Source organism: Enoplosus armatus, chromosome 20, assembly GCF_043641665.1.
Source record: "Enoplosus armatus isolate fEnoArm2 chromosome 20, fEnoArm2.hap1, whole genome shotgun sequence".
Lineage (NCBI taxonomy): Eukaryota > Metazoa > Chordata > Actinopteri > Centrarchiformes > Enoplosidae > Enoplosus > Enoplosus armatus.
Window position 1 is genome coordinate 20039606 of NC_092199.1, and position 24885 is coordinate 20064490.

The window sequence follows — 24885 nt, forward strand, 5'->3', positions numbered from 1 at the left end:
CTCGGCTGCTTGATGCCGGGCAGGAAGTGTACAGCGGGTTTGCTGGAGCTTGTTCACTGAAAATAGTTGCCTGAGACCAAAACTAAAATGTGAGAAAGTTTCGCGCTGTAAAACCAAAATAATAAGCTGAAGGACATCATTCTCTGCGGGGTTTGTCACTATGAGTGACATGTTTTGCACTTAATCCGTTTTTGCTCTTTTTTTTCCCCTTCAGTTTGGTGTTAATAGCGTGTGACCGTTGCTACTGTTTCTAACTTTTCACAGTTTTTATGGCTGCTGTCACGTTGACCGTGAACCAAATTTCCCTCTTGGGGACAATAAAGATCGAGTGATTGATTTGAGTCATTACTATCCAACAACATTTATACAGTGACAGTAAATGCTCCTCAAGATTCACATAAGAGATCCTAACCCTAAAACTGTACCCTATAATGTCCCCGGCTGGATTCCACCTTTGTTGCATGTCACTGTTCTCTCTATCCCCACGTTTCTTCTCTCTGACTTTATTATCAAATGTCCACTCATGGTGAAAAAAATGTATTTTGGGAAATGTAGGAAATCATTAACTGAAGCAGATGAGACAGGTTTGGGAAAACTGGACATAATTACAGAAAAAAAAGTACAGTGTTCGGAATGGGCCGATGGCTTCAAGACTTTGCTATAATGTTCAGGTCTCTGTCATCTTCATGTTTCTCAGATGACTTCCATGATGGCTAGTGCGCGTTCAATGAAAAGCTCATCTTTCAAGAGCGTCCGCAGAGCTCACGGGGCGGCAGCTAGCGATTGCTGTGGTCCCCTCAGTCATTGCGGCCCGGGACGAGTCCTTGTGTTCTCTGCCAGGGGCTTTTCGGGCACGCTGCGAATTGCGGAGCCAAAGGCGGCCCGGGGGCTTAAGAGGTTAACCATCTGGAGTGGTGCATTATTTAATGCTGCATATGCCGAGACAAGCCGGCTCTGAGATTCGTCACACTTACCATCACCAAGGTGGTCCCATTCTCTCACTCAAGTCTGTGTTTTTTTTTTGAGTATGACAGGACTGTCAGATCTGTCACAAACGTCTGTCAGGGAGGAGGATTTGAACTCTGTTTGAAGCTGATCTGTGGAGACTTACACAGGAGATTCAAAGGCACTTTGTGTAGCACAGGAAACGAACCATGTCCACAACCTCAAATGTCTCCATGTCCAAGATTTTTGCATATCATCCGTGTCCCTCCGACTGCAGGCGGCCCACTCCCATCTGTCCGTGCCTGCTTCTGAGAGCCATTTCTGCTTAGCTCGGAGAGAAACAACGCTGTTAGGGTTGGTGTCATTTCACTGATAACAGGAAAGTAACCAGGAAATGCAGAGAAACCCCCAGGTGTGTTTTGTTACTGCAGTACATGGTAGATCTGATCCTGGATCTGACGGAACCCAGACATCTCAGTCACTCAGTTGTTACGGGAGAATGTTGATGATCCAAAGTCACTCAGGGTTACGATATTATGATATGATAGATGACGATATTGGATTTACATGAGTGTGTGCTGCATAAATGCGATGAAGTACCTATAATTGTCAGGTATTATTTTGTTTGGTAGACATTCTTGTCTTATTATTTTAGCCTTAAGCAGCTTCAATAACTCAACTCGCCAGCTACTGCTACTGCCTTTTCCCCCAAAAGTCTCTGAGAAGATTGCCAACCCTCCGCAGAGTTTGTGTCTTCCGTGAACGCCAGAGCGACTTAACACCCGGGTTCCATCCAACTAGCCATGCAGGACCTTGACACACAGTCCTGGTCCTAGATCCTAGATTTGACTAGACATGCACTTTTCACCAAAGACTTGATGACCATCCGGGCACCTGGACCCGAAGCCCCCCCCCCCCGCGGTTCACTGTGTATCAATTACTTTGTGGCGATTTCCACGTGTATTCCATGTCCATGTCCAGCCGTGTCTTGCCTTGGTCCTTATCTAGTGTTTATACCTATACTCGACCTATATGGCACGTGCCATATTGGCCGAGTCGCGGCCACCTGGGTTCGATTCCAGCCCGGGTCCTTTGCTGCGTGTCATTCCCTCTCTCTCTCTCTCTCTCTCTCTCTCTCTCTCCCTCTCCCATATTTCATGTCACTCCTCAAGCTGTCGCAAATCCAAAAAGATGCCAAAAAATATATTCATGAATACCTCAAACGAACTGACAAACCACATATGGGGGACAATTAGTATCCAAGCTGACCAGATGGATGCTTAAATGCAACTGGGTATACAAACACAACACATTAGAGTGGGAGGAACAGGGGGGTCAACATGAAGTGAAGGCCACCTCGCCTCTGCACACGTCCCTGTACCGCAGCACTTAACTGCACTGTAACTGTATCTGTGCTTTGGCAGTCCTATTGACTTTTGTCTCCTTACATTTCTGTTTTTTCAGTATGTAAACATGTGATCCTGTGTCACTGACATGATTGGGGGGAGGGGCTCATATTTTCTTTTAATGGCATTTTGGAAGTTTATCCATTGTTACATCCGCGACTGCTTTTCCACTGCTGCAGGAGACGATTTAAGCAAATCCGTTTCTCAAAGGCACACGGAGGAGGGATATGAAAGTGACCACCAAGGCCATCAAAGGGGAAAGCATCACAGCAATGTTGTCAGAGAGTGTGTAATTACATGCAGTCATAAGTCACCCGGGGCTGACGGGGATTCAAACTCTCCAGTCTTGTGGGACCAGAGAGCTCGGGGGCAGTGGATAGGTTCATTCTCTGAGGTGATGCAGTTCATGCTTAAATCAATGCTTACTGCGGCTCGAGTAAATATCGATATAATACAGTATACAGGGTTAGGGTTAGGTTATAGTACAGTAATACAGTACATCTATGAAGAAATGTTTGCTCAGGGCTGCCCCTGGTGTGTGGCAGTGTCTGATGACAATGAATAGCATTGCTGCTGCCCATCACCCACCCTGATCCAAACACAGCTCCACAGTGGCCTCCACAGTTTCCTCTATCGCAACCTTTTCCTGTTCAGATTCTCCAGCGTGCAAACAGCTGAACGGACCCATAGCCTACTTGATTGGTGTTTGATCGTGTAGCTTGCTCCGGGTTGTACCTGTGTGTGATGTTCAAAAGCGTCACTGCTCGACTGTTCGGGTTAACCTTAGCTGCTGTTGCTTTAGCTGCCATGCTTTCCGCTCCGTTCCGACTTACCAAAGAAATTCTTTGTCATTTTTGAAACAATGTGCCCTTGATTTCAGACAGAGGTCTGGTTGGTTAGATAGGCCTGGGTTGCTGGAGTGCTTTTGTTTGCTCTTGTATTTTTGGTTTTGGTCTCTCACTAGTCCCATGCACGCCACTTCAACATGCTCAGCAGGCCTTCCACGCCAAGTTGTTGTGTTCAGAGGTGGGGTTTTTCCTCCTGTATTCTCTGAATTCATATCTAGCTTGGATTGGCGGGATAGAGTTCCCTTGCAGTTACTAAAACCAACCCTCTTCTAGACACTTGAGTGACTTGGCATGGACCCCGAAAACCAAACTGCAGCTGATAATGGAATTCCATCTGGCTCTCCCGCGTCTCCAAAGAGCATCTTGGTGTGTTACAATGGCCTCGGCCTGTCGTTTTCCTGCTAATCAGTATCAGATGTTTGCAGTTTGCCGACATGCTCTCTCTTCTTTGGCCTTATGTTGTGCGCACATACGCTGACTCTGGAGCCCAGGGTCCCAGTCCAACTGCAGAGCAGAGGCAGTTTGTTGTTCTTCGCGTGGCAGCGGCGGCAGCTCAGCCTGCTCCGCTATGATGTAATCGGTTGCTGGTTGTGAAATACTTGAGGAAATGAGAACCTCATTGAACCCGAGCTGAGCGCTGCACATTTCTACTGCATCTCTCTCGTGTAGCCTGATCTTCTGTGGTTTTGTTTGATCTTTTATCTGTTTATCTCCAGCAGTTGTTTCAATTTACGGCAGACCCCTGAGAAATAAAGTCTTTGTCTCGGATCTAACATGGTGTTTAAATTCACCTCCATTGTGCTGATGAGCCCGTTTATGGTTATTGACACTTACTGATGTTGTTATTGCTGTTTTCTGCTTTGAACAGAGGACAGCATCTCTGAGTCATCTCCCTGTTGAGGACCTCAGAGACTCCCTGCCTCCTCTCTGGAGATGCTACATGTCTCCACAAGGGCGGCGATACTACGTCAACACCACAAGCAACGGTAAGAATCAGTGAAATAGTCCAGGACATTGGCGCAGTACTTTTTCTATAACTGCTGTGACTATTGGTATCCATCTCAGTGGCTGAGTGTTAAGTGTGGAGCTGGAGCGAGGATGTGGTTAGCTTAGCTTAGCATAAAGACAAAAAAATCAAGGAAACTGCCAGGCTGACTGCCCAAAGTTTAGTAATACGTTACAATGTTTAGCTTAGCCCTTAAACAAACAACAATTTGTAAAATAGGGGGAGTTAAAGGTTGGAACTATTTTGTGACAGACAGCAGTTTATCCATCCGCCCAGTCTATATATTAGAAATAGTTCCAGAACATAACTCTCCCTTAAACCACAATTAGTAGTTCTTACATTTCTGTTTAGGTATTGGTTGAACAAAATGTGTGTTAATGTTGTATAATTTCCCCCCGGGGATCAATAAAGTATTTCTGATTCTGATTCTGACTCTGATTAATGTGTAACTGTTTCCCCTGCTTCTAGTCTATATGCTAAGCTAGGCTAATCGCCTCCTGACTTCCAGCTCCGTCTTTAACGCACAGACGTGAGATTGATATTGATCTTCAGTCAACCGCAACTTCCTATTTACGAGGCTGAAATTCACCATGGAGGTCAAGTGTGTGTGTGTGTGTGTGTGTGTGTGTGTGTGAATGCATGCAACCCAAACTGTTTGTTGTTATCCTTCGCTGCTTTAACTTACTCACCTACCGTTCTTCCTGCAGCTGTGCGCACACAGCGGGGGAATTGTCCCCGAAATTTTGTGTGTGCTTCCTTTTATGAAGCGTTTTATATAACTAGAAATGAACACTAATTTCCAAGTTTTAATCTGTCACTTTGCACACAAAGGTTTCCCGCCTCGCTTCCAGCTACACCTCGGATTGAAAATAGAGCAGTATTCATTGCAAAGGTTCCATCAGGGAGCTTGTAATTATCCTATAAATGATACCTGAGTGACTTCATCCGTCTGCAATCAGAGTTAAACTCTGCACTCTGTGTCTCCACTGCAGTGACGGTACCAGCGAGAGACAGAGGGCGTAGAAGAACTGATACTGCTGATAGTGCCTTGTTTCTGTCAACACAATCGCAGCTCAGTGTCCCCCCCAGAACACACACAAACACACTTGCAAGAAGACAGCTTAATACCCTCCTCTATTCCGCAGACACGGCAGACTGCTAGCCTGCTTTTACTATCCCTGGGTGACCTCACTGTAAAGCCTGACTAACGATACTAATATCTTGTCTTGGCGACTCTCATGTGCCTTAGAAAGTGTAGGTTTCTCCTGCTAGTCAGGCACATAGATTCTTTCTGTTTCCTCTGTATTGTGCTTTTTTTCACTGTTTTGTTCTCGGGTTTGCACATCATTTTATTCAATAAGCATTTTATTGAGTGTATCGAGTCCTGTCTCAATATTGTCTGCAAGCCTTGCCCCTTTTGTGGAGTAGTTTGTAGAACAGTTAGCTAATAAGCTACGATAGCTTCCTCCATCATAGCCTCCTCAGCTGTCTGTTGCTACATTCAAACGTTCACTACTCCCAGTATAATAGGCACTCAGGAGTTTACTCTAAAGTGAGTGGTACATTGAGCTTTTAGACATCACCTGCACAGTCACATAACTGTCATTTTCGCATTACATTGTGGGTTTCTTGCGCAGAAAGTAGCTAGCTAGCTAGAAAGTGCATACCGTGAAGTCTATCCAAGTCCACGGCACGCTGTGTATCGAATGCTGGCGCGGACTCAACAGCCGGACTGCGCCTGCTATCAACAGACCGCTCCCAACTGCAGTGTGGTGCAGTTGATCCGTGGAGACAGCGGCCTCTGTGAGGATGCATTAACTATATTAATGCAAGGTAATTTGGTAGCCATGGTAACGCACATGTGTGTCAACCCGTGAGTGCAGGGATTTCCCCCCAATATGTTGAAAACAAGTGCATCAGCAGTTCCTCATTAAAAAGTGAGTGCAACGTAGCAACCACACAGTAACTATCCTCCCATAACACCACAGGACAACATGCCTCTCTCTGTTTGTTCACTATTCATATACAATATGATATATGAGGTCCAGTTACAGTCTCGACTAATAAGGCTGATGATCAGTTATTTCTTTGTGACACCAGATGAAATAAACACATACAGTCAGCCAATCAAATGCTGCATGACTTGTCACCAGAGTGATGCAGGATGACATCACCAAAACCGCCCAATGAACGAGTTACCTGTCGGCCTTATATGACTTCAGGGATCAACTCCCGCACTACAGGTGTGAACGCGCCCCAAATCACATCATATGCGCCATTAAAGTTCAAATCGGTCTGAACGGGTGGTTCAGTGGGAGGCCCACGGACTCCTCTCACCCGTGTCCTTCATATAAGATTCATGTGGCGTAGCGGTCACTTAAGAGTGTAGCCAGCTTCGTGTCGGAGCTGTTCACTTCATGTGCGTCTCTGATCACGGTTGCAGTGGTCAAATGGTGGATGAGAGGGGACCTGGAATTAACCGAAGGCTCCACCCAGCCACGAGAGCTGGGGAGTCCTCCTTCCTCCCAATGCCAAAAAGCTGGCAACAAACAAGACTCTTTGGGCACTTGAGTGTGTCATTATTAGATGCTTTAACAGTTAAGTTAACTTTTCCAATTCCCGCTTAGTCTCCGTGTTATCCCTGTGGGAATCGGACAGATCTGTCGTGTCTTCGCGTGACAGTGTTTTGGAGGCTCATCGTTAGTAGGAAAACTGATCACATGCCAGAGGGAGTCCGAAATGACAGTGCTGTGCCGGAACAAAGCGCTCCACAATATTTCCTAAGAGAGAAATTAACTTTTCATAACTTTTTTTTTTTGCCTGTGAAAAACCACACCAGCAGCGTCTGTATGCCGGCTCATAAAGAAAGCAGCATTGTTGCTGTGATGTTGTGAAACTGGCCTCTGAGGGCACAGCAAACCTCCAGGACTTCTTTTTCTGTGTCCTTGCTGCACGATGACTAAATGAAAGCCTAGAGAGTGCTCACTCCTAACAGACGCCCGCTGTACTACAGGCCTGAGGTTCTTTCAAACTCACCACCGCGGGAGCCGCTTTCAAAACAAACACATCTGATAACATTTTCCCTGAGACGTTAAGTATTTATAGCATCTCTGCTATTTTTACCGGACCTCCCTTTTTTTGTTGCGCTAAAGTTCAGCGAGATTAGACGCTGTCCTGCGTGTGTGTGTTCATGTGTGCGTTTGTGTTTCAGCCGTCGCCATAGTAACAGAGCAGTGTGCGTGGGTGAGGGCTGCATGTCCTTGTGTCGGAGCTTGTGTGGTTTTTTTTCTTCTTCTAGGTTTTCCTTCCTGTGTTGCTGGGTGCAGCGGTGCAGGGCGCTGAGGGTGCTGTGGTTTGTACCAGCCCTCTCCACTCGTCCCAGCCTGACCAGTGGGGCTGCTTTATAAACACACCGAACCAAATACTCAACTGTCCCAACACACACACTGTAGATTTATAGCGGTCTCAGTTTTCAGGTATTTTTAGACAAAGTCTGATTCATGCTAAACTATAAAAACTTCTTATTTAGTTTATAAATGCAAGAAAGTCCCTCTGAAATTAAATTGCATGGTTTTATTTTCATGGAGCAATAAGAATTATTTGATTTTAACCTCTATTTGCGTGAAGCAATAATGTCACGTTCCTATCACAGCCAAAGAGCAGCCTCAACCACAACTCATAAAGAGCTACTGACTTTGAACCACAACCCACATTAGCTTTCTAGCTAATTTAGAAAGCTACTGGTGCGGTTCAAAGTCCATGGCTGGTTTTGGTCACGTGGCCATTAAAGGTGAAAAGGTTTTCATTAATGCTGCTATAAACATTATGTATATAACAACGTTACATCACATTTTTTTAATTTACCGTCCTTGTGAATTGCTTGACGAACTGTTGAGCAAGTTACGTTGCACGGCTGCATTTTTTTTAGTCATTTGCGGCACCAGTTTACGTTGACAAATGTGAATGTGGTTTTCTTCCTTCTGGAACAGGACCCAGACGTTCTGGTTTCGCTTCAGCTCTCTTTCCTGCAAATGTCAACATTGTGCAGTTTAGATACTAGATGGTGGCCCTTATTCTTAAATAGCCCTGATAACAAAATGCTGTCTGTCCTAAGCTAGTGTCCAGCAGAGGTTTGTTCACACTGCCATGCCACTGTCAGCTCACAGCTGGTCCTTTTTTCCACAATAGCTGCAGTGTCTTCAGCTTTTTCTGGTTCTGTTTGTTGTATTGCTACAAGAGGAGGGCGCTTAAGTAATACAGCTTGTGAATGGGCTGTGATTGATTGAGACGGGAGGTAGCTAAAGCGCAGAGGACCGGTGTCATATGGTTCTGCAGAAAATATAGCAGTGTCAAAGCTAACTAGGCCATTTCAGGGATCACTTGTCGGCGTGGTCGGCGGACAGTAAGCAGGCGCTTTTAGAACTGCTGCTGACAATTTTCATTCATACATTTACACATACACAACTGCTCCACTGCAGCTTCTGTCTTCCGTTGCTGCTACACTCTGGTGAGTCTGAACCAGTGATGTATGCAGCATGAAAATGTCGTGGTTACGACTGACTTTGGTGAGTCAGGAAGGCACCAATCGATGTTTTCATGTCTCATAAAAGACCCAATCCTCATGCGGCTCGAGTCATTACACATATCATTGAAATCATGAATTCACATCATTAAGAGCCATGACAGGCATTGAAAAGGGCGGATGAACCGTTCCACTAATGGTAAAGTGGGTAAACGGAGCTGACTTGGGTTTATATTCCACAATAAAGACTATCAAGGCAATTTAGAGTGATTGACAACCCCTTAGACTTCAGCTCGGCCGTCACAAGGCAGCTGATGAGAGTGACTTCTGCCGCCGCTGCATACCGTACGCATCGCTGTATCTGGAGGTGCCAAGTCTGATCTCTCACCTGTTTGATGGAAATGATCGGCAATCTGCACTTCAAGAGCCGGTCGCCTAGAAACTCAACTTGTCCTACTCGGATGTCAAACGTTAAGTTAAGTAAATAAGTGGGATTTCACGCCTTATACCTGCAGTCACTTGTAAAAAAAAAAAATATATATATATACATAAAAAAGCTGTTAAATTTAGAATAATATTGATAAGCTTGATTAATTTAGTCATTTCAATTGAACTTCCTGGCTTTGAATCTGGTATTGAATGTCATTTCAATCTTTTCTTTAAACGGCGTTTCGACTGCTATCCCTTTTGGCAAAGGCAGACAGTCACAATAACAATTTCCCTGAGCTAAGTAGATGATGCTATTTCTCACAGTATCGATTTGTTTATGACAAGCTAACGGAGAGAAATTGAGGCATTTAGGGCCAGCGAGTGAAGGTCCGCGCGCCGGTGTTGTACATCAAACGTGAATGCGCAGCCTCTCTCCGCGCGCCTGCTGCCAGTTATCCCCTCCATGCGTGTCATTCGAGCTGATGGGCTTGGCTCAGTTGTCTCCTCTGCTCGGCGGCGCCAAATAGAGCGGAGCCAGCCAAAAAAGAGCCGAATGAAATAAGAGCCCTTTGCATGTCCGTGCCTCCTCTTCCTATGCTGACAGTGAAGGGCTAATTGAGCTCAGTGCTGTGGTGAGAATGGGCGTAGGGGAGTAAAAATCAAAGAGAGCCCTTCTATATTAGGGTCTCCGTCAGTCGTGCTTTTTATGTGCCCTCATTCTCCAGCACCAGCAGAAGTCAAATGGGGACAGATGATGGGAAAAGTATCAGTGCCTCTGTGGAGCTCAGTTAAACTTTAGAAACCAATCAAAAGAAATGAGTGAAACATTTGTCCTTTTTAATTGGCTAACAGCTTGTACCTGCTGTGTTCAGTTGGCATTACTGTGAAAGACAGCAGATGATTTCGTCCACAGTAACTTAAAATGACAGGGGGCACTTGGCTGTTGTACAGTACATTCCTTATATATCCACCCATGACTAGTATTTCAGAATCTTAGGCTTATCGGCGCGGGAAAGTCATTTTATACAAAGTAGTTCTTGACAGACACTGGAGCCACAAAATCCATGAGCCACAGACTCTGACTGGCGAGAATGTGACTGACTGTCATTGGCTGTGACACCGCTCGATCAAGTTAACGTGCCCCCAAAAATATTTACCCTTAAAGACACATTGGAATGAAGTTCTAATCATGTGTCCCTGTGTTAATTATTGATTTATTTCTTGTTACATGCTAAATATATATCACTTGACCAAACCGATCACTTCAATCGTATTTAAAAAAAAACCCAAAAAAACCAAAATAGACCCCACTCCAAAACATGAGCACAATGAAGAGAAACAAAATGCCATTTCAGTCTAGTGGTCAGGCCAGTCATCACCACAACTGTACTGTAGGACACTGTAAGATCTGCGCTGTTTTTTGTTTTGCAGTCTGCTGACTGCAACAAGTGCCAAGTTTGCACCAGAGGATGGAATCACTTCTTCTTATTGTTGCCCACAAATAGGTTCCAGCACTAACTGTTAACAAAATGTCATTGTTTTTCTTCCTTTTCTCCCAAACACTCAAGAGACGACATGGGAGAGGCCGTCCAGTGCACCGGGGACCCCCAAGACCTCCCTCCGACACAAGAACTCCCTGCCAGCAGGTACTACCAATCTATCTCCGAAATCCATCTGAACCCTCCATCACTTCAGCGTCCTCTGGTTTTTAGAGCCCTGGGGCATGTGAATTCTCCTAAAATGCCACAGTGGCACAAAGCAACCGCTCATGCACACCGAACACATACACACAGACACTTCCTGTGACTAATTTTATCTGCAGCCTCAACCAGCAGAACTAAGGCTGCCACTGTCCTTCCCTTTGGCCCTGCTTCTTAAGGCAGATAAACAGAGAGCGCCAGTAAGGTTTGCGAGACGTTTCCCCACTCTTAAGACGTGCTCGAATGCTGGGAGCAGCCCTCATTCATTTGCACCACTTCTATCGTAGAGGACTTTGTATTTTCGCCTCAGACCACGCAGCATACAGCGATACTTTTCATCGGAAAGTCATGGTAAAAGAGCGGTTTTTGATACATTTATCGTTGCGCCAGCTGTTGACAAGTTCAAACCTTGCTTAGTTATAAAGTAAGAGTGTACTTAACGGAGATCTACTGAATGAAATGACAAAATTAAAATGTATTACACCAAAAAACTGCTTCGTTGTTACTAATATACCTAGGCTAGGAACCGCTGTGTAGCTAGCTTAAGTTGTAACTGTTGTGGAGCTGATTGAACCAACTAGCAAGACTTACTTTAGCTTGCTAGTATGTGACTTGTTTAGTTTGAAGAGCAAAGGCGGTAATATGTGACCTGACTCTCGCTGGTCAAAACTTTAATAATGATGTCGGTTGGGAAGATTTAAAAATTCATCTCATACAAATATCACAATGGGCCTCAAATTACATTAACGTTAAGCTAATAGCGTTAGCATTAGTTGATTAGGTTAGTGTAATGGGACGTTTCCCACTCATTCTAAACTTTGTGAATTCGTATTTCTGCATGGCAGTTAATGATGCTACAGTAGCTTCCTGTTTACATAGCATCGTCATTTACATATTACTAAGGTTAATCAATGGTGCAGCCCAAGTTTGTAAGTCACTAGTTTAGTCACTAGAAATTCGGAAGGACTTCAAACTTAGTGATGGATTTATAGCCAGCATAACACATCTCTGTTTTTGACCCGTTAAAGACATGCGGAAAACGAAAAGACAGTTCAGCACCGGCTTGGTGTGACTCGTAAAGAATTCTCCCGGGACCAGCACAAGTTTACAGCATACATCTGCAGGCACCAAAGAACTAATGGAATTTCTTTCTCTCTCTCTCTCTCTCTTTCTCTCTCCAGTGAATGGATTTCACTCAGGTGGTAGTCCCTTGCATCATGTGGAGCATTCACACAACAGTCTGGTTAGGAAGAGCAGTACAGAGCCACAGGTAAAGCTGTCTGACTATTGTTATCCCCCGTTCCTTGACAACACAATACACACAAGTCTAAAAAGTTTGTTGAGTGAGCATAAAAAAGTTTCCATCGAGCCATGTTAATGTCATTCTACTTCCTTTTTTACATCACATTCCTCACGCGCAGAACACACTATTTGCATTTTTGACAAACTTAGATACCGCCCCCCCCCCTCGCTTGAGGTGGTTTTTGCCTTTGTCGAAAACGAGTTGACGAGCCAAATGGGATATGGAAACGGCGTTTAACTCACGTGACTGATGAGCTATTTCCACTGAACCGTTCTGATCCACACTCCAATCCAGGAGGTTGGTCTCCGGGCAGCGCTAGCTTACATGAATGTACAATTCAAACTGGCCCAATAGAACAAATTCCTGAGGATCTCTCTTAACTTTTCTCTCGTATATGGGTTAGATGGCCAACATGACTCGTTTCGTTCCTGGTTTCGCAACCTCTACTTCTTCTACTCTGTTTACTGGCGGATGACAGCCATGCGTAAAGCGTAGCTTATGCCACAAAGGTCCCCCGGCCAGAATCCAAATCATTATGAAATGATTGGTTGCTATTCTGACCAGAAAACAATAATGAATTAATCATCCTTTCAATGCCTCTCCACCTTATTTAGTAGGTTGTTCAACCTGCCCTGCAATGGCAGTCAGCAGCACAGTCACATTTTTAGACTTTGAAATCAGAATGGATGAACGGCCAAGTGGCACTCTTGTCTTTCCAAAACTTTTTAAGAACTTGTTTTTTGAGTTTGGCAATCATATGTCAGTTCTTCCAATCCAATGTTCAGAGGATCGGATGAGCCTTGGAGCTGTAGAGTTTCTTCAAACCAGGGTTTTGTTACTTTATGTTTTTGGACACTGAACACATTTTGGTCTGTACCAAAAAGTTTCAAAGCTGCAATTAATCTTTCTCAACTTTTGATCAGCAAGCCGAAAATCACATGCGTTTGACACACTGTGGCCTTTTAAAATTGATATGGCTATGTTACAGACACAGAGGAATATTGTGTTTCTGGCCACCTGACAAATTTAGGTCCAATATTCACTCTCCTTTTAGCCCTGTTTTGGCCTCCACCGACTCCTGAGGAAAGAAATATCTGGCTCTAGCTGCTTAATGCGTCACCACGTTCACGAGCTAGCGTTCATCTGTCTGCCGTTTGGTGCTAGGCAGGCAGCGCACAGCACATCTATCTGACACAGCTGCCTGCTGCTGCTGGAAACAAAGTTGATGAGACCTGTGAGAATCAACCAAAACAGTAAAGTTTTGGCAGCTGGGCCGTGAAACAAAACACTGGGCTGAAATATAAAAAAAATAATAATAAAATTGGGGGATAGTTCTTTGTGGATTTGTCACGACAAGCACCCCCCGTCATATTACACGTGGACTTTTAATCCGTTGTAAATATAAAAATGTTGATTAGTGCAGCTTTAAGGTTCAATACCCAGCCCTACTCTGAAATGATCGGCATCCTAGCGTCGTAGAAATAAGTCACAGATAACACGCAGCCTGTGTTTGACGATAATGATGTATGTTGTCTTTCCACATTTCGGATGATCAAACCGCCTCTCTCTTTTGCCTCTTATTATTAATGGAGGGGCTGATGGCAGTTGGAGCAGATTAGTCCCTCCTACAGTATCTGCTCCCTTGATCATAATTAACCAGGCAGCCAGGGTGCAGTTGTACAGGATCCGCCCACCACTTATTCGCTCTCATTTCTCTCCTTTTCTGCATCTTGCACTGGTGCACAGACACCCAGTCATTCAGAAAAAATAGAAACACACTTTTCATTTCACTTTATATTTATACTTATATCCTAATTGCTGTCCCCTCCATGCACTCGCACTCACTCACACACACTGTTGGTTTATCTCAGGACACTGGAAATGACTCTATTCTAAACTAAACTGTTAGAATTCACACACACACACATCCACACTCGCACACAAAGAGAGAGAAAGCCAACCATGCTTTGCTTTGCTCTGCAGAACTATCCTCCCCACTCTGCACAGCAACACACACGCACTAACACACATACGTACACACCAGCAGCAGCAGCAGCAGCAGAAGCAGAGAGAACACCAGACAGACGCTAACAGCGCTCGCCAGGAAAACAACTGTGTTTGTGTGCGTGCGAGTGACGGTGTGTGTACGTTGAGCAGTCATGTCTGACACGGAGGACGGAGGTTTTGACGGCGGGTCCTTCTTCTCTCTGCAGAGCCCGGGATCAACGTCGCCCACCAGGAAACAGAACAAGGAGACCACGGTCACGGTAAGTGGGGGCAACTAACGGGAACTCTTAACTAACCGTGAACTCACCCCGGCTCTCTACAGTAGCCCCGAAGGACCAGATTTGATACCAGCAGGGGAGAGCTTAAGTATTTTTGTTTTCCCAAGTTTGGAAAAGGATAATAAAGGAAAATGCAATTTCCAGGAGCGCAGATTACCAAGGTGGGATTGTATTATTCCAGATACATGTTTGCTGCATCAGTTGTGGACATGAAATACATATATTGAACACATTGGGACAATATACAAACTAAATGTTGAGTATATGACAGCTGTAAATGTGTTTAAATTCCTCCTCAGTGTTGCTGTCTCTGTATTTCCTATCCATTCACTGCTCTGAGAAGTGTTTTGGTGCTTGTTTCCTGTTGCTAGTATACAGATACACAATGACATCATCCTACCCAGCATCCAGATGATTTCTCCTCTGTTGTCAGGTCGTCGCATCCCGTCGGGCCTTACGCTCGGTAAATAGCAGAGGTGCTCTGCTGTTATGGAGGATTTCTCTCTGACTTTTATTTCCTTAGGATTTTTTTGTTTGTTTGTTTGTTTTTTTTCCCCCTCACTGTACATTTAAAACCACAAGTCTCAGCTTCCATAGCAACCAGGGTGATGCTATTGATAAGCAGATGGTTAAAACAGGAAACATGAGAGAAAGAGAGGTGAGGCGAGCTACACTTGGTACCAGTTTAACTGCTACTGATACTGTACGGGTCTGGATCTAAAGAGGTAATTTGACCCTTGGCTAAGCCCTTTTTCCATTCCAGCACAGCACAACTTATAATGATAAGAGTGGCAGATTTACCGCTTGATATTTTTGATAATTTTTTTAAACAATGGGTCCTTTATTTCAGACAGATTTACACAAAAGTTTTGATTTTGCTAGCTAAAAAGACAACTGTCACTCGCAGATATTTTCAGCTTTAGCTAACTAGCATTAACTTTGTGAGTTGGTGGGAAATGTGTCTCTGTTTTAAAACGAGGGAAAAGGGTTTTAGAAATCATGGAGAAGCATTCTTATAATGCAGGTTAGCTAGTTAGCTGTATTAAAGCACAATGTTATGAGGGGGGAAAAAAAGGATGCTTACTGTAGAAAAACGCTTGTTTCCTTTTTACAATAGAAAAGGCTTTGAGCGTGAGGACTAATCAGTGAGTTTTGCTAACGTAACTCCATCTTGGATAACAAGTTTGGCAGAGTGTAAACTCCCCAAATCCGGTAAAGAGCAACAGAGCTGCTAACGTTAGCATATACCCTTATACAGTAGCATCCTGCACTAGCTCCCATGCAGTGGATGTTCCAGTCCTGAATGAGGCTTTTTCTAACGCAACTTGTAACCACGCAAGTGATGCAACCAGCTAATGATGTGCTAACTGCGTTGGAGGTAACATTAGGTTCGTATTGTGAGTAGTAAGCTAGTTACCCGGACACGCTAACGTTAGAGCAGATAAACACACTGTAATCCGTTCCTTTGCTAGTTCAGTCGTGTGTTTTGTTTTTTATTGTTGTTTGAAAGGCCGAAAAACCGTTAACATCACCCTCCCCCCCAAACTGTTATATATGATACTGCATGTCTTTTATTATGCACACTGCTGCAATATGTGGAGAAATCCAAAGCTTGGCAGGAATGCCGTGTCTAGTTATGAGTGTCAAGCTGAGACTGAATGGTCAATTGATCGAGGTCACCAAAGGTCAGGAAAGAAAGCGCTGGAAGCAGTGTGCGTGTGTGTGTGTGTGTGTGTGTGTGCGCGCGCACGTGCGTGTGAATGCAAACAAACTAAGCCCTTTACTGGAGACTTTTGGAAGTAGCCTTGCCCTCATCTTCACCAAAGGAAACGGGGGTCAGTTTAAAGCCCTGCTAGCTGTCAACCTCTGGACCTCGGCAGCGATTAAATAGGAAGCCACTCCCTCCGACAAATTATAAGCTTCATAAGCCAAGATAAGGTTGACTTAGAGGCCTTTTTCTCCTTCTTGCATTTCAATCTGAATATTGGTTCTGGAAAACCCATCAGCAGAACTGTATTTGTCGATTTGCTCTAAAAAAATTAGACAAGGCTGCTCTCTGGTGCCACTGAAGTTTTTAAAATAGAAACAGAGTATCCTCGCTGCAGGCTGTTCACCTCCTGAGGTTAATTGGAATGTATGTGAGAGGAGATAAAGCTCCTGTTGTTTGCCCCGGAGTCTTTGCTAAACCTGGTGTCTGTTTTTATCTCTTTATTATGAAGACATGGATTTTAAATGAGTTCAATTTCCTGTCTTCTTTCCATGTCATGAACAAGTTGAATTGGCAGCTGAAGAATCTGCAGAGCAAGTTCTGCATTTTCATTGCAAACCGGAGTTTTTGCTTGCTCCGCCAAACCTGACATCACAGCTGCTTTGGATGCGACCGCATTCGACAGGTCACCACTTTGGGAGAATTGCATTGTGACTGCATTCCATAAAGCAGAGACGTTAGAGGCGGTTGTCTTCTGCCTTCCCTTACCATGCTAGAGGTTTAAAGGGAAAACATAAAAGCGCTGCACTGAGCACCCGAGCACAGAAAGTTCTGGAGTGACATGCATTGCTATTGAGCGTAACCCCAGAGCAGAACCAAGCCGCTCGCAGCAGGCAACAGATTCAACGCCACTGCGTCTGGGAGAACGAGCGGACTATTAACTGCGCCGAGATAATTAAAGGCGATGTTTGGGAATCCATTTCGCTGATTGCTCCGGGCCAGAGCAGGAGTTCAGAGTGTCGCGGTAGAGAGCTGAAGGATGGGTCCCCAAGAAGGCTGAGAAACCGCAGGGGCTCTGTGTTGGCAGCAGTGTCCCCAAGGACGGGACGGATAGAGAAAAGTGGAGGAACAATACGGGGTCGATTGAAAATGTCTCCTTTACTTTGGTGTGTTGTCGGAGCTGCCGAGATGAGAGTGTTGCCAAAGCAACAAGAGTGCAGACTACCTTGAATACCACAGCAGAGGTCTGTGTGTGTGTGTGTGTGTGTGTATACTTCTATAAACTGTCTGTCAACACATGGAGCACTAATAGCGCTGCTGTACAGTACAGTGGCATCAAAGCTAAGTCGCCTGTCATGATACTACAAACTGCCCCATTAAACTGCCCTCCCTGTGGTGCTCTCTCTCTCTCTCTCTCTCTCTCGCTCTGTGTCTCTCTCTCTCTCTCAGATTAACTGCGTGACGTTCCCGTCGATGGCCTGCATGCCGGAGCAACAGCTGCTGAAACCAAGCGAATGGAGCTACTGCGACTACTTCTGGGTAAATTCACCCTCAACATTTAAGAGGCTATAAGTTAGCCCGTCTACTGCCCCATGGCACAAACTGGCTGTAATTCATCTGAGGGGGGGGGCAAGGTAGACCAAGACCAACACCGGAACACCATTGCAACTCCACTTCTCAGGCAGCTCGTCGTCACACATATACTGCTGGAATCAGCGCGACTTTCCAGTTACATCACTTTCTCTGATGACATTCATTTAGAAAACATGTAAAAACAGACACTGCCCCTAACTCGAGACCTTAATTTATCCTAACAATGTATGGCGTGCCTAAAAAACAATATACTACATGCCTAGTGACGATGCCAAAAGCCTGTAAATAAGGCAGTAAAAACAGTGCAAAAGCAGCACTGAGTTTAACCATTACAGTGCTTTACCACGCGCTGAGATGCTCTCACTTTTTAGTTTATGCTCTGTTTTGGAACAAGAACTCTCCAAACCAAGACAAAGGGGACCAAACAGAGGGAAGTGAAAGAAGGAAAAGCTCTAGATGAGGACACTTGAGGAGAGTAACTAGCAACCAAAGAAAGAAGAAAAACAATCCTTGCAAAAAGTGATTCTGCCTCTGTTGACATCGCCGCTCTCCCCCATTAAATCACTAAACAAACATCCCAGAGAGCCCATGTGAACAAAAACATCACCGGATTCCTTTTCATCTTTCAGCGTGACTCCATATTTATCTCATGCGTGGCTGTGCCGCGTGCTGAGAAGCGGCGTCGGCTTTAATAAGATCCGACCGACGGGACGCGCGGCAGGATAATACATTACATGTAAACTAGGCCGGAGCGCAGCGAGCCAGCTGGCCTCCGCGGCCCTGTTAGGACATCTTCCACGCCTGCATTGTAATCTCTACCAGGTGCGGTGTGTGGGGCTAATGCGCCGCAGTCATGCGCACAGAGGTGACAACGGGGGGGGGGCGAGCCAAGACAGTGGAGAGGTCATGGCAGGTTGTGATGGAAAAAGTCAGTTTCGGTGAACCATGTGACTCTCAAAGGACCTAGACTGAGTTTATGAGCTTTATAATCTTTTTTTTCTTTATTTTTTTTCTTACATGCACGTTTGCTGTTGCCTGAAATGCACTATTTGGATTAGAGAAGCCGCTGGACAAGGTTAATGAGAGGGCTGAACCAAAACAGTGAATCTGTGGGTCGTTGAAACCAAAACAATGGGCTGAAAGTAGCTACAACACTCCGTAGAGCTGACGAAAGCTGCAGACTGTGTCGCTGTGTCGCTACAGACGAGACCTTTCACATCTCAGACCAGAAATATTTGATTAGTGCAGCTTTAAAATTAAGTTCAAAATAAGGTTGCTACAATGCATGTAAACACTGACTGATGCTGACCCTTTAACCAGTCAATCCCTTGTTACAACTGAACCTATTCATTTTCACCCAGGCCAACATCATATCCATCATGTCCGAGGTGGAATTGTCTGCTAGTGCTTCAGTTAACGCAGCCTTTATCTGACACTGCTGTTGTTGGGGGTAGCACGCAGCAGGCGGTTTACTTCACCGAGCTAGTTGGTCAAGGTGTTACGTTTTCATGTTTGTTGCTAAGCGTTTGTTGTTTGCTCAGTGTGTTCCTCGTGTGCTTGCTGTGTTTATCGCGTAGACCGATAAGAAGGATCCCCAGGGCAACGGCTGCGTCACGGGATTTGAGGTTGTGCTGCAGAAACAGCTGAAGGGGAAACAGATGCAGAAAGAGATGGCCGAGTTCATACGAGAAAGGTATCGGCTCCTTTGTCTTTTTCTTTTCTTTTCTTTTTTTACACTTCATCCTCCGGTTACCATGAAAACCATACAGCTGTCATGAAGACAAACCCTTTCCCCTTTTTTTTTTTTTGTGCTCATTCATGTACATCAATGTGTTGCACAACACAGGAAACACACATGGAAGCGGGCAGATTGCGTAAAAGGCTGTGTGGTAATGAAAGTCTCTACTTCCCTCTCAGGATAAAGATAGAAGAGGAGTACGCCAAGAATCTCTCCAAGCTCTCCCAGATCCCTCTAGCGAGCCAGGAAGAAGGGTGAGTGACCTTCCTCCTTGAGGGAATGCAGGAGAAAGACAAACCCCTCTCATCACAGAGTGACCTGTGACACGCATGGCTGCTTAGAAGATGTTAATCAGTATTTAAAAAAACAAAAGTAAAGAAACATACACGTCCAACACTGGAAAAGAAGTCTTTCCACTATGCAGCCGCTTTGGAGACGAGGAGGCCGTAAATTACTGTGTTTTTGGACTTCCCCCACAGTACATTTCGTAATAATATTAATGTGATCCTTTTATTGCACCACATAGAGCATATTTCTTCCCGGGGGGTCAGAGGTCAGGGGCAGCGGCCATGAAGCTGGTAGGCATTCGGTGTCAGACGACTGACAATCTGGGAAGATATGTAAATGTTGAAAAAAAGGTACGTTGCTTTGGAATATTGCGAGTGATGGAGTAGATGAGAGAGTGCAAATAAGTGCTGAGGTTAGTCGAATGGCAAAAAAACCCCAAAAGAAAATGTTCATGTAATTTAAACTGTCAAGTAAAAATGTCAAGCATTCACTGCTGCCAACTTCCCACCAGATTTGCAGATTTTTCCGTGTCTAACATTTTAAATGAAATATCTATAATATGTGATATATTTAGACATTTTACGGCCTTAGAGCAGCAGTTTCAGCAGATATGGCTGCTTCTTTCCATGTAAAGTGACCCCGACAATGGCCTCTGTGCAAGTGACAATTACAGGATGACTAAATGATTCAATACAATTCTAAAAGGCAGCGTAACAGTAGCTCAACTAGAGAAAAGTCGGCAAACGCATGTCGACTCTTGGAGTCCAACGTTAGATATTTTGCTAACGTTAGCACCGGAGTGTATTTAACTAAGCAGGAGTGCGTTTTGTTGCTCATGAATTCAGCTTTTCATTTCTAAAAGGAAGAATGTGTCATTTTGTCTTTCACAAGTCACATGATGTAAGTCCGTTCTGTGTGATTTTGGTAGGTGCAAATGAGCGCTAATGTGGAATTTAGTCGCCCAATTAGCCAGTCAGGCAGACAGGCTCCTCGGTGAGCTAGCCGGTCATTTAGCCAAACAGGCGAGGCGTCCCGGTGTGAGTCAGGGTCTGGAGGGTCTGGAGGGTCTGGGGGGGGGGGGCCCTGTCAGCGATGCTGTGAAACAGTATGGCCTTCCTGTAAATCACTACATGCTTTGTTCTCTGTCCTGCAGCATACTTCAGCTATTAAGAGAGAGCGGAGGGAGGAAGGAGAGGAGGTGCAGAAGTAACGGGGAGGGAGGGTGGGGGTGAGAGTGAAGATGAGGGTAATGAGATTTGAGGAGGCAGACATTTATTTGTGAGTGTGTGTGTGTGTGTGTGTTGGGGGTTGTAGGGGAAAGGGAAGACAGGGAAGCCCTGCAGGGGGAAGAGTTTGCAGCCACTCCTTTTCTTCAGTTTGGCTGCGGAGGGGATATCACGCTGAGGGCAAGTCTTTGTCTGACTCTCCGAAGGGACACAGGAACACAGGAGAGTAAACTAACAGGAAGCGGAGAGGAGAGGGGCACGGCCGGCTAAAGACACCCACAAAGAGAAGAAGCTGTGATTTGTGCGGACGCGCCGCCTACGGCAGCGTTATTAAACTCGTCTTCGTTAAGAGATTCCGTAAGGACGCTGCGAGAGCGCGCGGCAACGTGACCAACTTGCTGCTGCTGCTTCACCAGCTCTAACATAACATGATAAGAAAGAACAGTTATATTAAACTGACCCGCGAGTCATTCGTAAATTAACTTTACTTTTATGTGTTTATATACGCACACATAGAGCAATGTGATTTTCAGAATAGATAGAATTCATGCAGTTTAGAGCGATTGTGAAATTTCGAATTGCGCTACCTTATCAAACAGACCTTATTGCGCCATTTAGTCGCGTATTATTGTGTGAAATTGAATTCCATGCTACCTAACTTGAATCTTGCCAGGTTGATGGATATTCTACACGTCTTGAATCAAAGTTCAAATGCGCAATGATGTTGGTTTATCAAACATTGCTGTCGCTCATAATTCGTAATATTCATAATCTGGTGAGCTAGCAAGCTCGTCAATCAGCTTGCTCGGCCAGCTGCGCAGCAGTTACACCTAGCGGCAAGAAAATGAGAATATTTTGCAATACCTAATCTCTACGTAAGAACTAGTTTGTGTGTAACCTGTTATAATTTAGTGGTTCGTAAATTTTGAGGCTAACAGATGCTAACAGTTGGTGCATCAGTTTTCTGAGAAGCACGACCATGTAACTTTTGAAAAGCAAATAAATGAATAAAACCTAATTCATGACCAACAAAACATACCCTTGCTCAGCTGAATACGTGAAGGTGTTTTGCTGCCGCCATCTAACTTGGCCTGGTGTGACCAGTTGCTTATGGTGGCTAATGTTAGCTAGTGTTAGCTAACCTTATAACTCTCCTCTACTGTGGCGCTCCATTCTGAATTTAGTAAAAGTTACATGGACTCACTGTAATTACATATTCTAAACATTTATATCAGGCAGAGAAAAGAGGGAATGGAAACAAGGTTTAGCAAGGCTTACCCTCCCCTGCACTGTTTATATGCGTACAAGATAACCCCTCTTCATGTTAGCATGGTGATAGAGGGCTAGAGTGGGATGGAATTGTCCCATATAGAATCCAGATTATGCCAGCCGGCTCAGTCGGCCCACACCCGGGAAAGTGCAACACAATACTTTCATTATTCTCTCCCTCAGCCAGCTCTGTTGTCAGACAGGACAATCGCTGTTTTGTTGGTCGGTTCCTACCGTCCGACCGGCCGCAACCCAGAACCAACCGTCCATTTGTTCCTGAATTTACCATTTGTTTTATTCGAGATGTGGCTGCGAGGCGTGTGACCACCTTTCACTGCTACCAGTCATGCCCTGTATCAGTTCTGTTGAATGGAGAGAGGGCCCATGGCAGGAGATGAGTTTTTCCCTGAGATACAGTATTTTGTTGGTATATTGTCTGTCACTGGGGACTGTAAGACTGCAGGGACATGGCAGATGTATATTACTTAGTGGCGCAACCTTTGCAGCTAAACCAAAGGCCTTCTTTCCTCTAGCTCGCATGTTTTTAAGGTGGAGAACATGCTGTACCTGTTGGAGCTTTTGGTCTGGCCTGGCTCGAGTTAACCATATTGAAAACACCATGAAATAGCTTCTTCACTTGCTTGAAATGTTGAACTCCTGCAGAAACAACATGTTTGGGAGGGGCATAGTACATTGGGGGAAAGTGTTAACCAATGGAAATATCTGTTTGAGTTGATGGGAGGGGCAGCAGGGTGAGATTTATGATGGCTTTAGGTTAACCCTTTGAATAGAAATGGTCTTATTGATTGTGATTTCCTTGGAGTGTCTTCAAATGCTTCATATCCCTAAAATCTGCACTACCTAAGCTCAAAGATAATGTAAGTCAACATACCATAATAATTGATAAAAGTATATAAATAAAGAAAATACTAAAATCGCACGTTTTTTCATCAAACTTTGACATGACGCAACATATTGATCCAAAAGATTTCTAAATGTAGAAACATGAACAGAATATGAACACTCCACTACTAAATTTTTAGTTTCTCAATATCCCTCTGACTTTCCCATCAACCTTCTTCTTCTCTGCTACTGGCTCCTCTGGCGCCACCGTACATCACGCCACGTTTCGTGCCGCGCGTAACGTAAAATGGCGTCCTCGCGAGCGCACAACCTGTTAACGCTCAAGATGGAAGCCTTAGCTTTCTGTTGCAAAAAGAATGCGTGCTCTAGTTGTTATGGCTTTAGTTTTTGATCGATTTGAACAGGATCAGGCAAACAGCTATCCACCGCGTTTTTCACCTTACGTAACGTAAAGTAAAATGACGTCATCACGAGCGTACAGCGTGATAGTAGACAGACGACTTAGCTTTCTGCTGCAAAAATAAATGAATAGCTATTATAGTGTTTATAGTTATCTATTTGAACAAGGGTTAGATCTTCTGTTCATACCTACTAGTGCAGGATGAGGTCGCTGTTACAGATTCTCTGGTTTCCAGGAAATTAGATTTTTCCAGCAAAATTAAGATTAAGATATATTAACATGTGTTTATAGTTCATAGACTAAATGAATAATGGATTAATTCATTTATTTGAAATTATTCCAGATTTCTTTTTATTATTATTTTATTTTCTCTTTCCTTGAATTGTTTGTTAATTAAAGGTACCCTGTGAAGTTTTTGTCCACTAGTAGCGCTGCAGAGCAGTGTTTCTATGAGGGGGTCCTTGTTTTTTTGGGGTTTTTTTTAACTTATTTTTGTTGTTGTTGTTGTTCTCATGCACAAGGACACACATGCAAGCAGAGGTGCTAATGCGGTTGACGCGACACACAGCCCTGCCAATGGTGTCACACTAACCCTAACAAAGGCAGGGGAGAAGAAGACCGCTAGCAAGTAAACACAGATGTAAACCACACAGGTTTTCGAACTTTCCAAATGTTGTTGGACCTCAAGGATACACACAGTGTGTTTTGGCGGAAAAAACAGAAACTTTATATGTTACAAGAACCCTCCACAGGGCACCTTTTTTTAATGAACTTTCTGTAGGTGGCTGTTTCTACTCATGTTTACAACTCTCTTCATTGCAGCCAAACCACCGTGGCTCCCGCCTAAAACAGAAAGACAACATCAGCTGTCATTCGCATGTGAGCGCGCACACAGAAGCCGCTCGTCTGGCTGTCCTCGGTGCGCTGCGTGAGCAACGTATGGAATCTGAAATAATTTGCGCTCACGATGCGACGCTCAGAAATAATTCCATCGCTTGTGCTTGTGTGTCACTGAGCCGTCCTCCGAGGCCGTGGGGAAGAAATTGGACCTGAATGTGTGAAACCATAAAGTGTTAAAAAAAAAAAAATTATTTATTTCAAAAAATAAATAATCGGGCCGTGCTCTGAACACTCGAGTGTGTGTGTGTGTGTGTGTGTGTGTGTGTGTGTACGCGCGAGACTCTGAAGTCGACCCGCTCTTGGTGCCGTGGAGCTGCAGGTGTCTAGACTCCACTCTGACGGTGTCAGGAATGTTAACGGGTGTCAGTCTGAGGGAATTCCACACATGTCTTCCATTTAGAGCGATGCTTTGAAGTAACCCGCTTACCCATAAAGACTGTCAGTCCCAGACCCAA

At 44.6% G+C, this 24885-nt stretch overlaps 1 protein-coding gene across 1 annotated transcript in view; it reads left to right on the top strand.

Annotated features, from left to right (window-relative positions):
- gas7b (growth arrest-specific 7b) overlaps positions 1 to 24885 on the top strand; it is a 46933-nt gene that overhangs the window by 11993 nt on the left and 10055 nt on the right. Inside the window, 7 exon segments of the mRNA XM_070927286.1 lie at positions 4068 to 4185; positions 10725 to 10802; positions 12038 to 12126; positions 14373 to 14426; positions 17602 to 17691; positions 19323 to 19438; positions 19663 to 19737. Of these exon segments, the coding sequence (XP_070783387.1) occupies positions 4068 to 4185; positions 10725 to 10802; positions 12038 to 12126; positions 14373 to 14426; positions 17602 to 17691; positions 19323 to 19438; positions 19663 to 19737 (620 nt within the window).